This window comes from Oncorhynchus clarkii, chromosome 12 (genome assembly GCF_045791955.1).
Source record: "Oncorhynchus clarkii lewisi isolate Uvic-CL-2024 chromosome 12, UVic_Ocla_1.0, whole genome shotgun sequence".
Taxonomy (NCBI): Eukaryota; Metazoa; Chordata; class Actinopteri; order Salmoniformes; family Salmonidae; genus Oncorhynchus; species Oncorhynchus clarkii.
The window spans coordinates 81046135-81061364 of record NC_092158.1 but is presented as its reverse complement, the minus strand read 5'-3'; the positions used below and the strand labels follow the sequence as shown (position 1 = coordinate 81061364).

General features: G+C 41.8%; 1 protein-coding gene across 1 annotated transcript in view; it reads left to right on the top strand.

Moving 5' to 3' along the window:
• Nucleotides 1-14579, top strand: part of LOC139421447 (forkhead box protein K2-like) — a 28030-nt gene extending 13451 nt beyond the window's left edge. The window contains exons 4-9 of the mRNA XM_071172362.1: nucleotides 5811-5957; nucleotides 7295-7488; nucleotides 11044-11240; nucleotides 11357-11638; nucleotides 11870-12070; nucleotides 12724-14579. Coding sequence (XP_071028463.1) covers nucleotides 5811-5957; nucleotides 7295-7488; nucleotides 11044-11240; nucleotides 11357-11638; nucleotides 11870-12070; nucleotides 12724-12941 — 1239 coding nt within the window. The 3' untranslated portion in view covers nucleotides 12942-14579. The remainder of the gene's footprint in view (nucleotides 1-5810; nucleotides 5958-7294; nucleotides 7489-11043; nucleotides 11241-11356; nucleotides 11639-11869; nucleotides 12071-12723) is intronic.
• Nucleotides 14580-15230: the final 651 nt, after the last annotated feature.

The following is a 15230-nucleotide window of genomic DNA, read 5'->3' as shown; positions in this document are numbered from 1 at the left end:
GACAGAAACATAAACCCTTTACCTTATCATAAGTAGACATAATAGCAAATAGTTAAATCCTTCCAATAGAGAATTGTATTCAATAAATTCAATAAATTGAATTTTAAATGACTTTTCACATGGGATGATTTCACTGAACAACAAAAGAAAGGGAATATTGAATGATCTCAAATGATCCATCGTATCTCCCAAACAACTTTTTCATCATACTTCTGTAAAATGATAGTCTAGAAACTAAAGCTTTGGTTGTCTTCCTCTCAGGCTTCTCTGTCTTCTCCCTGGATCTCCTCAATGTCCACCTCTTGAACATCAGAATCTGAGGCCTCATCTTCACTGTCACTTTCCAACCTTGTTGAGGATGACTTGTTGTCATGCTCAAAAAGCCTCAAATTTGCCTGGATGGTCACCAATTCTTTTCAACCCTTGTATTGGTCAGCCTGTTGCGTGCTTTGGTGTGTGTTCCCAAACAAGGACCAGTTGCGCTCTGAGGCGGCTGATGTTGGTGGGATTTGGAGGATGATGGAGGCAACAGGGGAAATAGCCTCATACACACAAAGTCCTTTCCACCAGGTGGCTGATGAGATATGTTGGCACGACTGCCATATTGCTTCTCCATGCCAAAGCCCTTGCTTGGAAGTTTAGTTCGCCAGACTGCAAATAACCCTCATCAAGGCCACGGTGGCGAGACACGGTAGTGATGACACCATAGGCCGTGTTGATCTCTGCACCCGACAGGATGCTCTTGCCGGCGTACTTGGGGTCCAACGTATGCGGTGGTGTGTATGGGCTTCAGGCAGAAGCCTTCACGCTTTCTGATGTATTTCAGAACTGCAGTTTCCTCTGCTTGGAGCAACAGTGAAGTGGGCAGGGCGGTACAGATTTCTTCTCTTACATCTGCAAGTAGAGTCTGAACATCACACAGGAGCGGCATTGTCTCCCTCAATCCGTGCAATGGCTACTGTTTTAGGTTTCAGGCTGCTTACCACTCTCTCCCAAAATACATTACCCAGGAGGATCCTCTTGAAGGGTCTGTCTATATATTCTTGGAGAAACTCCTTCCCCTCCAGGAGACTGTCAAACATGATGACATGTTGGGCAGCTTCAATGTGGTGCTCTTATTCTTCTCGCTTTGCTTGGTGAGGTAGATTGCTGCTATAACTTGATGACTCTTCACATACCTAACCATTTCTTTGGCTCTCTTGTAGTGTGTATCCATTGTTTTCAGTGCTATGATGTCCTTGAGGAGCAGATTCATCAATGCATGAGCAGCACAGCCAATGGGTGTGATGTGAGGGTAGGACTCATCCACTTTAGACCAAGCAGCCTTCATGTTCGCAGCATTGTCTGTCACCAGTGCAAATACCTTCTGTGGTCCAAGGTCATTGATGACTGCCTTCAGCTCATCTGCAATGTAGATAACGGTGTGTTTGTTGTCCCTTGTGTCTGTGCTCTTGTAGAATACTGGTTGAGGGATGGAGATGTAGTTAATTATTCCTTGCCCTCGAACATTCGACCACCCATCAGAGATGATTGAAATAGTCTGCTTTCTCTATGATTTGCTTGACCTTCACTTGAACTCTGATCTCTGCATCCAGCAAATTAGTAGATAAAGCATGTCTGGTTGGAGGGGTGTAGGCTGGGCGAAAAACATTCAGAAATCTCTTCCAATACACAGCCTGTGAGCACCAGTTGCGTACACAGCTCGAGCAAGACATTAATCAGCATTTCACTGACTACGTTCCTCCATTGAGTAAAAAATACTGACTCCAGGAGGAATTGTGTTAAGGTGTCTGATTCATCATTTTCACCTCGAATAGAAGTAGAGGGACTTTTGTCAGAGGTTGTTTGTGGTCACTGAGGAAATTTTATGCACTTGGCCAGATGATTCTGCTTCTTTGGTGCATTCTTCACATACGATTTGACACAGTATTTGCAAATGTACACAGCATTTCCTTCTACATTAGCAGCAGTGAAATGTCTCCACACGTCAGATAGTGCCCGTGGCATTTTCCTGTAAAGATTAGAAACAAATTAAAAACAAATACAATTCCATGTACAGATAAATAGTTAAGCAGTTAGATTAAACAACTCCTTTGTGAGATAAGATGTTTTAAAATGAAACATGCATGGAAACAGGTGAATTAACACTCCTCATTTAGCAGGCTCAAGCAAGCAAAAACCCACATGGTAGCAAAAACTAACTAGCAGAAATTGTTAACAAGTTAGAAATGATTTAAACACTTTGCTGTAGGCTACTATTTACTAGTTAACAAAAAATCATTTGTCATATAAAATATATTCACCCCACACAGTATTGTAATCAAAACTTACCAGAAAGCATGTAGTCCTTGGCTCAGACAGTGTAGTAGTGTGGGCTCAGTAGCATCTCATTAGTGTGCAAGATCTTGAGAATCAGCTGTACATGTGATGGAAGAATGCACTGTGCATGCAGAGGGTTGCAACTCCATTGAATTGGGGATAGTTTAACCAAAATATACCACAAGACCTAGAATTGCCTTATGTGTATCCCTCAAAGGTTCACTGTTATAAGTAAACTTTTTAAAAAGGAAAAAAAAAAGAATTGAAGCAAAATTCCTGGGCATAACTTCCCATGGAAAATGTCTGGAAAGTTTCCGCCGCTTTGCAACTCTAGTGCTGAGTGATTAGTGCTTTTCGTTTTGGTTCTATTATTAAAAAATAATCACTTTATATTTACTTTATAAATATTGAAAATAGTTCAGTTGGGTATATTACATTTTGTTTTATTTGACTTTTTATTAATTCCAAGTCATCTCATCTCTATAGAGCTGCTGTCTGACAACATGTATTTTAAATGTTCTTGAGTAAATAAGGCATACTTTTACAACTTCTGAATATCAACTATCAATCACTTAGAGCATGTATTTTCAGGTAGAGATACCTCCCAAAGCAACTGCTCCCTATGCCTCTCACTCACATGTCTTCTGTCTCTTCTCTCCCTCTGTGTGCCCCACACAGACTGGACAAGTAGGTGTGAAATAGTTGGTTAATTACTGCGTTAATATATGTAGAATATTGGCCTGTTGGAAACTACAACTACCATATCACACAGTTTGGACTTGATCTGATATCTCTATTGGTATAAAAAAAAAAAAAACTTCTGTTTCGGTTAATTGCTCAACACTACTTTGTTTACAAACATTGGAGTAAAACAAGTTTGTTTGGATGGGGTATGACAGTTGAACTAAGCTCGAGGCATTTACAAGTTATATTCTTCAAGAATCAATGGGTACTGCAACTGCAGATTGCCCTTTTTAAATAAGTGCACACTTGAATTAATTGGAGAGGAAAGGTTGTCATGTGTCTGCCTGTTTTTGGCATTTTAACTGATGCATGTGACAAAACAAACCCATGGTTGTCATCAAATGTAATTTGTCACATGCTTCGTAGACTAACAGTGAAATGCTTACTTATGGATTATTTTCCAACAATGCAGAGTTAAAGATGAGAGGAAAAATAATACACAAAGAAGACACGAAGAATAAAAACTCAGTGAATTAGAAATAGCATGGCTATACATATAGGGAGTACCCGTACTGAGTTGTACAAGGGTACGAGGTAATTGAGGTAGCTATGTAATGTACACAACGGTAGGGATAAAGTGACTTGGCAACAGGATAGATAATGGGCAGCAGCAGATGTGCAAAAAAGGGTGAATGCAGTTAGTGCTGGTAACCATTTGATTAGATATTTAGCAGTCTTGTTTAGATGTCTTATGTCTCGGGGGTAGAAGAGTCCTGTTGATTTCAGACTTGGTGCATTGGTACTGCTTGCCGTGCAGTAGTAGAGAGAACAAGTCTGGCTTGGGTGGGTGGCTGTCTTTGACAATGTTTTGGGCCTTCCTCTGACACCGCCTGGTGGTAACTGCTCATAGCGTGGAACTGAGAAATATGTTTTTTATTTACGTTGGTTTCACAGTAACTTTATGCAGTTACTGCTAACATGACCCACATTTTCTCCAAAACACAATACAATAGAGGCAGGATACTTGTCCACATGATTAAGCATGTATTTAATGTAGTAAAAAATGACTAACTCATTTTTGACCAAATGAGCATTTACTGCCTTTTTGATTGGTAGGGTAGAATTGTGGTCTGCTTGAAACATGTATGTATTACAGGGAGAGATTGAACATATCAGTGAAGACCTTTTCCTGCTTGGCAGCTCATGCTCTGAGGACGTGTCCTGGTAATCTGTCTGGCCTTGTGAATGTTTACCTGTTTTAAAGGTCTTACTCACATTGGCTATGGAGTGTGATCACACAGTCATTTGGAACAGATGGTTCAGTGTATCTTGCCTCAAAGCGAGCATAGAAAGCATTTAGCTCGTCTGGTAGGCTCATATCACTGGGCAGCTTATGGATGGGTTTCCCTTCGTAACCTGTGATAGTTTGTAAGCCCTACCACATCCGACGTGTGTCAAAGCTGGTGTAGTACGATTTTGTCTTAGTTCTGTATTGACACTTTGCTTGTTTGATGGTTCGTCAGAGGGTGTAGTGAAATTTCTTACAAGCATTTGGGTTTGTGTCCCGCTCCCTGAAAGCAGCAACTCTAGCCTTTAGCTCAGTGCTGATGTTGCCAGTAATCCATGTCTTCTGGTTGGGATTTTTACATACGGTCACTGTGGGCATGTCGTTTGAGTTTGTTTTATTTTTACAGGGACAGTGCACATTAATCAACGTTTCAGTCAAAGTGCCGGTTTTAGCCAGTAGGCAAATTTTCAACCGCAGTCCCTGGGAAGGTTGTCGATGCACTTATTAATGATGCCAGTGACTGATGCCATCGGCTGAATCATGGTACATATTCCAGTCTGTGCCTTCAAAACAGTCCTGTAGCTTAGCATCTGCTTCACTGACCACTTCCGGTCACTTGAGTGAGCTTTTGCTTGTAAGCAGGAATCAAGAGGATAGAGGTATGGTCAGATTTGCTAAATGGAGAGGGGGGTGTATATGCATTTCTGTGTTTGGAGTAAAGGTGATCTAGATATTTTTTTTCACCTCTAGTTGCACAGGTGACATGCTGGTACAAATGAGGTAAAACGTATTTCAGTTTCCTGCATTAAAATCACGGCCACTAGAAATGCCACCTCTGGGTGAGCATTTTCTTGTTTGCTTATGGTCGGTCTTATACAGCTCATTGAGTCCAGTCTTATTGCCAGCATCGGTTTATGGTGGTCGAAAAATATAATGATAACTCTCTTGGTAAATAGTATGGTCTACAGCTTATCATAAGGTATTCTAACGTGAGCAGAACCTCAGACGCACACCCCCTCCCCCGAGCTTTCCCGATGCCGCCGTTCTGTCATGCCGATGCATAGAAAAACCAGCTAGATGAATATTTTCCTTGTTCCACCATGACTTCAGAGAAACACAGGATATTAGTTCTTCAGATCACGTTGATGAGAGTCTCAAACAGAGCTCGTCCAGTGATTACATGTTAGCCAGTAGCGCCACCTACTTCTTAGTGTCAGGGATTTGAGCCTGGTCTGGGATAATCAATATGTCCTTTGACTCATTGCACTAAAAGTCCTCATCCAAATCGAGGTTGGTGATGGATTTTCTGGTTTCCAGAAGCTCTTTTCAGTCATAGGAAACGATGGTGTAAACATTATGTACAAAAAAGTTAAGCTCAACGCCCAAAAACACAAAATAGTTAAATTGGCCAGGAGCCTGTGAAACGGCTGCTATTCCCTCCAGTGCCATTGCTCACAATATGTGCTATGCTACCAAGTAAATGACACCCTTTCTTCCTTCCTCTTCTTCTTCCCTTTAGGATGATTCCAAACCGCCATACTCATATGCACAACTGATAGTCCAAGCCATTACAATGGCACAGGACAAGCAGCTCACACTAAACGGAATATATACTCACATCACCAAAAACTACCCCTACTACAGGACTGCAGACAAAGGCTGGCAGGTGAGAAATGGCGTCTTTCAATACAAATAATTTCATTGAAAATGGTGCATGAGAGGGAAAAGATCTGAACTTGTTTTGAATAGCATTAGGATTCCTCCACATGGTTATATTTGAAATATATCAAAAACCAGAGCATAGCCCCTTGATTTTTTTCCCACATTTTCTTGTTTCAACATGGATCAACATTGTAGTTACTCCACAATACTAACTTAATTGACAGAGGGAAAAGATGTCTCTACAGAATAAAAAATATACCAGAACATGCATCCTGTTTGCAACTAGGCACTAAAGTAATATTTGCCAAAGCAATTCACTTTTTGTCCTGAATACAAAGTGTTCGGGGCAAATCCAATACAACACATTATTGAGTACCACACTCTATATTTTCAAGCATAGTGGTGGCTGCATCATATTATGGGTATGATTGTAATTGTTAAGAACTGGGGAATAAGTGGAATGGATCTAAACACAGGCATAATCCTAGAGCAGGGGTACTCTACTCTTACCTTATGAGTTCCAGAGCCTCCTGGTTTACAGTTCTACCTGATAATTAATTGCCCAGGTCTAAATCAGTTCCTGATTAGAGGGGAATGATAGAAAAAATGCAGTGGAACTGGTTTTGAGGTCGATGGTCTTTGAGGAAAACCTGTTTCTCTCCGACACTGGGAGATGAATTCACCTTTCAGCAGGATAGGAATCTAAAACAAGGCCAAATCTTCACTGGAGTTGCTTACCAAGTAGTCCGTGAATGTGGCGGAGTTACAGTTTTGACTTAAATCTGCTTTAAAATCTATGGCAAGACCTGAAAAATGGTTGTCTAGCAATGATCAACAGCCAATTTTGACAGAGCTTGAAGAATTTTGAAAAGAATAATGGGCAAGTGTTGCACAATCCAGGTGTGGAAAGAGCTTAGAGACGTACCCAGAAAGACTCAAAGCCTTAATTGCTGCCAAAGTATTAACTCACTTGTGAATAATTATGTACATTTGATTACTATTTAATTTTCAATCGGTTAACAAATATTTCTAAAAAACGGTTTATTGTGTGTAGATGGGTGAGACTTTTTAAATACATTTTGAATTCAAGCTGTAACACAACAAAATGTGAATAAGTAAAGGGGTATGAATACTTTCTGAGGGCACTGTATATTAAGATGTGCTTTGACTAATATGCAACCTTGTAAAAGTACACATTCACTTTGGCTTCAAACTGAAGGGCGGAACATGGCTCCCATCTGTTTCCAAGTTGTTTTTGAGCATGTGCCATTGAACTGTGACGTGAATAACAGCCTTGGCTGCAGTGTGTTCGTACTAACACGACGGCGTATTCTGTTGTAGAACTCGATCCGTCACAATCTGTCACTGAACCGCTACTTTATTAAAGTAGCCAGATCGCAGGAGGAACCTGGCAAGGGCTCGTTCTGGAGGATAGACCCGTCCTCAGAGGGCAAGCTCATGGAGCAGGCCTTCAGGAAACGAAGGCCGCGGGGTGTGCCCTGCTTCAGGACCCCCCTCGGACCCCTCTCCTCCAGGTATGGACCTACTCACTCTCTCAGGTTTCAGTCAATCGGTGAGCTCGCTGCATGCTTTACTGCAGGGGTCTCCACCCGGTCGCTCGCAGCCCATCTATCCACAAATCCACATTGACATTATCCCATCCCTAGTTAGTTCCAGTTGGCCTAAAAAGCCAAATGTAACACTATCTGCCAATTAATTTCCAGCAATAGTTCCCCTGTATGTCTGTGTAGTGCACACATTTCTCTTCCATTCACTTTGTGTAGCCAGTAAGACAGAATGATAATTGTCTTCAGGGTAGACAGTAGGCTTGGGCGGCATACCGTATACCGGGGTATTTGGAAACAGCCAAGGCATGGTTTTTCAATACAATTGAAACTATTTCTTTTAAAGTTTTTCAATATGTTTTTTATATTTTGTTACAAACTGACTGCAGGTATTTACTTAAAAAGTAATATGTTAGGAAATTAAGCATATCGTGTTCTTAATTTCACCTGTCACATTATTTTACATTATGAAGCATAGTTCCCAGAACAGTTGAGCCAGTCATGTGGGGCGGCAGGTAGTTGGTTAGAGTTGGGCAAGTAACCGAAAGGTTGCTAGATCGAATCCCTGAGCTGCCAAGGTAATAATCTGTTGTTCTGCTCCTGAACAAGGCAGGTACCAACTGTTCTTAAGCCATCATTGTAAATAAGAATTTGTTCTCAACTTCTTACGGCTGAAATCCCGTTAACGGGATCGATTTGACAACAGCCAGTGAAAGTGCAGGGCGCCAAATTCAAACAGAAATCTCATAATTAAAATACCTCAAACATACAAGTATTATACCACATTTTAAAGAAACTTGTTGTTAATCCCACCACCGTGTCCGATTTCAAAAAGGCTTTACGACGAAAGTATATGTATATGTTAGGTCAGCGCCTAGTCACAAAAAAACAGCCATTTTCCAGCCAAAGAGAGGAGTCACAAAAAGCAGAAATGGAGATGAAAATTAATCACAAACCTTTGATCTTCATCAGATGGCACTCATAGGACTTCATGTTACACAATACATGTATGTTTTGTTTGATGAAGTTCATATTTATATCCCAAAATCTCAGTTTACATTGGCACGTTATGTTCAGTAATGTTTTGCCTCCAAAACATCCGGTGATTTTGCAGAGCCACATTAATTTATAGGAATACTCATCATAAACGTTGATAAAAGATACAAGTGTTATGCATAGAATTAAAGATATTCTTCTCCTTAATGCAACGGCGGTGTCAGATTTCAAAAAAGCTTTACGGCAAAAGCACACCATGCGATAATCTGAGTACAGCGCTCAGCCACCATACAGATACCCACCATGTTGTGGAGTCAACAAAAGTCAGAAATAGCATTATAAATATTCACTTACATTTTTATGATCTTCATTGGAATGAACTCCCAGGAATCCCAGTTCCACAATAAATGTTCGATAAAGTCCATCATTTATGTCCAAACACCACCTTTTTGTTTGTGCGTTTAGTCCAGTAATCCAAATGCACAACGCGTGAGCACGTAAGTCCAGACAAAAAGTCAAAAAAGTTCTATTACAGTTCGTAGAAACATGTCAAACAATGTACAGAATCAATCTTTAGGATGTTTTTATCAGAAATCTTCAATAATGTTTCAACAATTCCTTTGTCTATAGAAATGAAAAGGAACAGAGCTCGTGCTCACGGCTGTGCGCGTGACTAAGCTAAAGGCTTTCAACCCGACCACTGGTTCAAACAGCTCTCATTATCTCCCCCTCACAGTAGAAGCCTGAAACAAAGTTCTAAAGACTGTTGACATCTAGTGGAAGCCTTAGGAAGTGCAATTGGATCAAATTTACACTGTTTATTGGATCTGCAATGACTTGAAACTACAAACCTCAGATTTCCCACTTCCTGGTTGGATTTTTCTCAGGTTTTTGCCTGCCATATGGGTTCTGTTATACTCAGACATCATTCAAACAGTTTTAGAAACTTCAGTGTTTTCTATCCAAATCTACTAATAATATGCATATTTTAGCTTCTGGGACTGAGTAACAGGCAGTTTACTCTGGGCACGCTTTTCATCTGAATGTGGAAACAGCACCTCCCAGCCATAAGAAGTTAACCGACTTGCCTAGTAAAATGTTAAATGACATTTTTAAAAATGTGTTTGTTTGTAAATAGCACAATCGGAGAAAGCGTGAGCAGTTGGTTCCAGCTGTGTATTGACAGGGGTCGTGTTTTATATTGACAGTCAGGGACGTGCAACTATAGTTTTCCTTCCTTCACAGAAAACACATTCGGCAGAAAATAGCTTAATTTTCATCAGATGATAACCAAAGTGCAGCGCTATTTAGCAAGTAACTGGGCTTACAATGAAAAAGCAAGGTATTTTTTTGCAAAAAAAGCTGCTACATTTCCTAATGTTTTGCTTAAAGTTAGTTAATCTTGCATTTTACTGGAGAAAAGGAGTCTGGCTACACTGAGTAAAGTACTGGAGAAAAGTAGCTCAACATCAGTCAGTGCTGTCTGCTGATAGGTTTTCAATGAATTCTCATCCGAGTGGAGAAATGCAACTGAAGCACAAAATGTGTGATGCTGAGCAGAAATTACAATAAGAAGCATATTACATATTACACAATTTTTTTTCCAGTGTGAGAAAAAGCAGAATTCTGCGTTAAAGCACAATACTATGTTTAATTTGCTAGTTATCGAAGTATGTGGCTGAATTAATAGGGTGACGGGCATCATATAGTGTTAGCTTTCTCCCGTGTTTGAGAACTCAAAGCCCTTTGGATAAGTTATTTGTACAGCTGCCACTATCTTGATTTCCTTGTGCCTTTTCTCCTCTCCATTCTCGGGCCGTCTTCTCCTCCCCAGGCCCGTTGCCCTAGTGACTCCAGACTCCACACAGACACAGCATGTACACATGCTGCAGCAGAGCCAGTACTGTTTGTTCTTCAGACAAGCATGTTTCAAAACTTTGTTCATTTGCACACTCTCATTTACATTTGCTTTTAAATGTCCAAACTCACCAAAAATGCCATTCAGTAGCTCCTATCTAGGAAATCCAGCTCATAAAGTTATACGTGTATGTCTTGGCAATTCGTTTATATTAGTTTGCACTCTTTAGCATCCTCCATGTTAATGTTCTATTACTTGTGCAAATTTTGTTACCATTCTATTAATAGACGGCCAATAGTTTTATTTTTTTTATTTTTTTTGCGGCCTTGTTTACTAAGCCGGTAATACCGTATATCCCGGGATGCAATCAAGACGGTATGACAATGTGAAAGTATGGATACCGCCCAACTCTAGGAGACAAAAAAAATACTTTCCCCAAAACCTTCTCAATTAAATGTTAGCAGCAAAACAGGCTTACCTGGCAGAGTTCTATCATGATTATTTGATCAATCGGATGGGCTTTTTTTTCTCGCGCAAAATTCTCAATTAAAGTGGAATTGCATGCAAATCAAAATATATTTTTTTCCCAAGACCCAAAAATGGTCTTCAAATGTGATTTTTAGTATTGGCGTGGACTCGGAACATCACATATCTGCTTTTCCCTTTCACAGGAGTGCCCCAGTCTCCCCTAATCACTCTGGGGTGCTCTCGGCCCACTCGAGTGGGGTGCAGACCCCTGACAGCCTATCCCGAGAGGGTTCCCCTGTCCCCATGGAACCAGAGCCCGCTCCGGCCCCACCCCCTGCCACGGCAGTCCAGCCCAAACTAGCTGTCATCCAGGAGGCCCGCTTTGCACAGAGTACACCAGGTGAGAGACGCCCATTTTTGTCCTATCACATTGTTGGGAGTCTTCTCCAATCCTATGTACAAATGTGCAGTCGTCACATGTGGATCCTCCGTTAAAGAAAGCTATTGTTTGTCCAGGCTCTCCTCTCAACAGCCAGCCGGTGCTCATCACGGTTCAGCGTCAGTTACCTCAGACCATAAAGCCGGTGACCTATGCCGTGGCCACGCCTGTGACTACCAGCACCAACCAGAACCAGCAGCCCGTCATGCAGACGGTGCACGTTGTCCACCAGATCCCTGCCATGTCTGTCACCAGCGTGGCCGGGCTCAGCACCGCCAACACCTACACAGTGGCCACCCCCACCATGGTCACCCTCCAGACTGAGCCCCAGGAGAACGGAGACTACTCAGAGGCCAAAGGTGAGGGGATGGTGTGTGTGTGTGTAGATGGACAGATTGTGTTGACTCAAGGTAGTAGTGGTTTCAGCCAGGTTTACATAGGTCTGTTTTACTCTTGACCAAGGCACCTGTGTATATGTGTTTTCTTAGTAAATGTGCAATGTATCTCATGTTGATCAGTTATTGTAGTGCTTGTTTGGTGTTATGTTATTAGAGGTCATTGACATCTTTTTTTCCTATGTTTGTCTCTAGTAAAAGTAGAATCTGTTCCAACGATCACCCACGCCTCTATAGGTGGTGGCAGTCGCATCATCCAGACGACCCAGTCGGCCACGCCCTTTAAGACGCTGACCTTAGTGCAGCAGCAGCAGCCGGCCCTGGGCCAGCACCAGCTCCCCATAAAGACCATTGCACAGAACGGCACCCACCTGATGCCAATGCAGGCTGCTGCAGGTGAGACACTGGCTTAGAATGGATCCGGTCAAAGCGCTTTATCCGCATCTGTAGTCTACCACTGCTCTATCCGCATCTGTAGTCTACCACTGCTCTATCCGCATCTGTAGTCTACCACTGCTCTATCCGCATCTGTAGTCTACCACTGCTCTATCCGCATCTGTAGTCTACCACTGCTCTATCCGCATCTGTAGTCTACCACTGCTCTATCCGCATCTGTAGTCTACCACTGCTCTATCCGCATCTGTAGTCTACCACTGCTCTATCCGCATCTGTAGTCTACCACTGCTCTATCCGCATCTGTAGTCTACCACTGCTCTATCCGCATCTGTAGTCTACCACTGCTCTATCCGCATCTGTAGTCTACCACTGCTCTATCCGCATCTGTAGTCTACCACTGTTGTGAGTAGTCCCTGTTTGTTTAATTAACTAGAGTTCATGCAGCGTGCTTGTCAGGGCTGCTCTGCAGTGTGTTTGTGTATCTCGAAGGGCCATATGAATCCCTGTCTGGCTGGAGTTTCCTACACTGTTTGGAAAAGTACACTTTTTATTGGCATATGTTCTAAGACATTAGATTACTTAGCAGAGTATTCCATCAATTCCTGCACTGAAATATTTCATTTTTTTTTCCTCTTCTTCCTCCCTATGTTCAGCCACAGCTGTTGCGAGTCCTCTCCACTTGCTGGCCACTCACGCCTCCGCTTCAGCCTCCCTCCCGACCAAACGACAGAACGGAGCCCAGGCGGCCAGCGATCAGCCCAACGCTAAGCGCATCAAAACAGAGGAAGGGGACAGCGCCACCCCCACCGCAACACGCGTAGCAGATACGGACTCGTCGGCAGCCAATGACCAAGCCAGCCACCACAACTAGTCTTCTATAACAACACCACCATCTTGTTTTGTTTTTTTCTCCTTTCCTACCATTTATTTCCCCCTTCTTCCATTGACTCCCAAGGTGCCAAAAGGAGAAGATTTTCAGTTGGTTTAACCATTGTAGAGGATTGGAAAATATGACCACCCCTTTAAAAAATAAAAAAAAGACTGAAGAGAATATTTAGTTGAGATTTGAAAAAAGGACAACTAGGACAAAGTAGAACTCTAATTTGAAGGTATCCCTGTGAGACATCGCCACGGAGGAGGAGGATGACGACTACTCCAAGACCACAGGAAGCCTTAACAACAATTAACCTTTAACATGATGAGCTGAACTTTGACCACCTGCAGCGAGCAGTTTGACTGAGGCCCATGTTAGCCCGGCGGTCGCACGGTACCTCTGTCTCAACTACCTCAGTGCAGATTGGGGCCACGGTCAAGGGCACCACTCAACGGACCCATGGGGTGACTGGACGAAGTGACCAACTAGCAGCATGAGAAGCATTTGACCCAAACATGACATGACAATTCCTGGACCTTTGGCAGCTAGCCTTTCATATACTGACCTAGCCTTATTGCTGCTGTAAGTAGAAATGCAGTATTTTGTTGTTCATATGTGGACCATAGGATCTGTTTTGGATGTATTTTCATTTATATAGGTAAAACAAGTAATAATAATTGAAATAAAGAAAGCATTACAGCAGTGGGGTCTGACATTTCAATCACTCCACCTGAACTTCAACATTCTCGCTGTTAGTTTGTATGTGGACTTTTTTTCTGTTCAGTGTCGTTTCTTTTTACAATTCTATCAATGGAGTGTTTTTCCCCCCTGTCAAATCCACGTTCTGTCATATCCAAATCAATTTGCTTTGTTACACTTACATATTTTCATACTTGCACAGATAACCAGTAAGATATAAACATATTAATTCCATGTGTAGTTGATCAGATGCCTCATTGAGCTTTCATGTAACAAGACTACAGAAAAGTACCCGAGCCGTTAACGCGTGAATCCTTAGTTGAAACTATACCAAAGGGGTCACTCCACCTGTTTTTGGTCAAAAGCTGAGGGATGGGCCTGGAGAAATGGAACCACTCAGATTGACAGACAGGACTATGGATGCCAGGACTGACTATCCATGATATCACAATTGTGGTTTTAACCATGTTTTGAGACTATACCTTGCTTTACATTTCCATTGTTTACAAACATTAGCGTAAGAACAAGTTTATATTTTTATGGGGTACGAGAGTTGAACTAAGCTCATTAGGCGTTTAAGTTATTATTCAAGATTAGATGGGTATATATCATTCATTTAAGTCAGAAAATGGATGTAGCAACTAAGGATTCTAGCTTTAACTGTACATTTAACTGAAGAAAATAGCTGTTTAAAACCAGACCAGATCTGCACTTGGTAAAATGTTAATTTTTTTTTCTCTCGTTATCCTTGGCTGTGGTGACTTTGTGGTGTGGACAGACCCTTTGCTTGATTATTTAATTATTTTCCAACAACCTGACGAGTCTGTCTTCAGATTGTATATGTTCCAAACTAAAGAAGATACAAGTGATGGATATTTGTTCCGCTTCAGTGGATAAATGATTTTTTTTATTTTATATAAATTAATTTAAAACCTTTCACTCTCTATTTTACTTGTCCAAAGGTTTCACCACAACAGTGATCAGATCTTCTGCTCTCAGTATGCATTTAATTCACAGATGTTTCAGAGACAACACGCTAGAGCAGCTGATGGCAGACTACTTAGAAGCAGCTCATGGCCATTCTATTTCCTCTGACCAGATTATCCTCCTCCAATTATACATGTTGAACAACACCTAGCAGGTGATTGCTAACAGATCATGGCCACCTGTTCCTTTTAGCCGTTAATCTTTCTGGTGTCCCCCCCTAACGATACAACTAGAGAATGACACATCCATGGCCTCTTGCTGAGGATTTGCCATTTAGCACACAAGACATTCACTTGTGATTGAAGAGTTATTTAGTTGCCTTTTGACAGCTTCTGTAGGGAAATTCAAGCTCTGCAAAATTAGACATGCTTTCTTTTAAACCCCATTTATTGTATTGGTCATTGTGTGAATTAGGATTTTGACAGTGTCCCAATTGACCACCGAGGGGTGGTATTGGCATGGTAAGCCAAACCTGTCTTCACATAACACACAGTGTGCACAAAACAAGATCTCCTTCCTAATACTGAGTTGCGGAACCCCCTCCCAGCACTTTGCCCTCAGAACAGACTCAATTCGTCAGGGCATGGACTCTACAAGGCG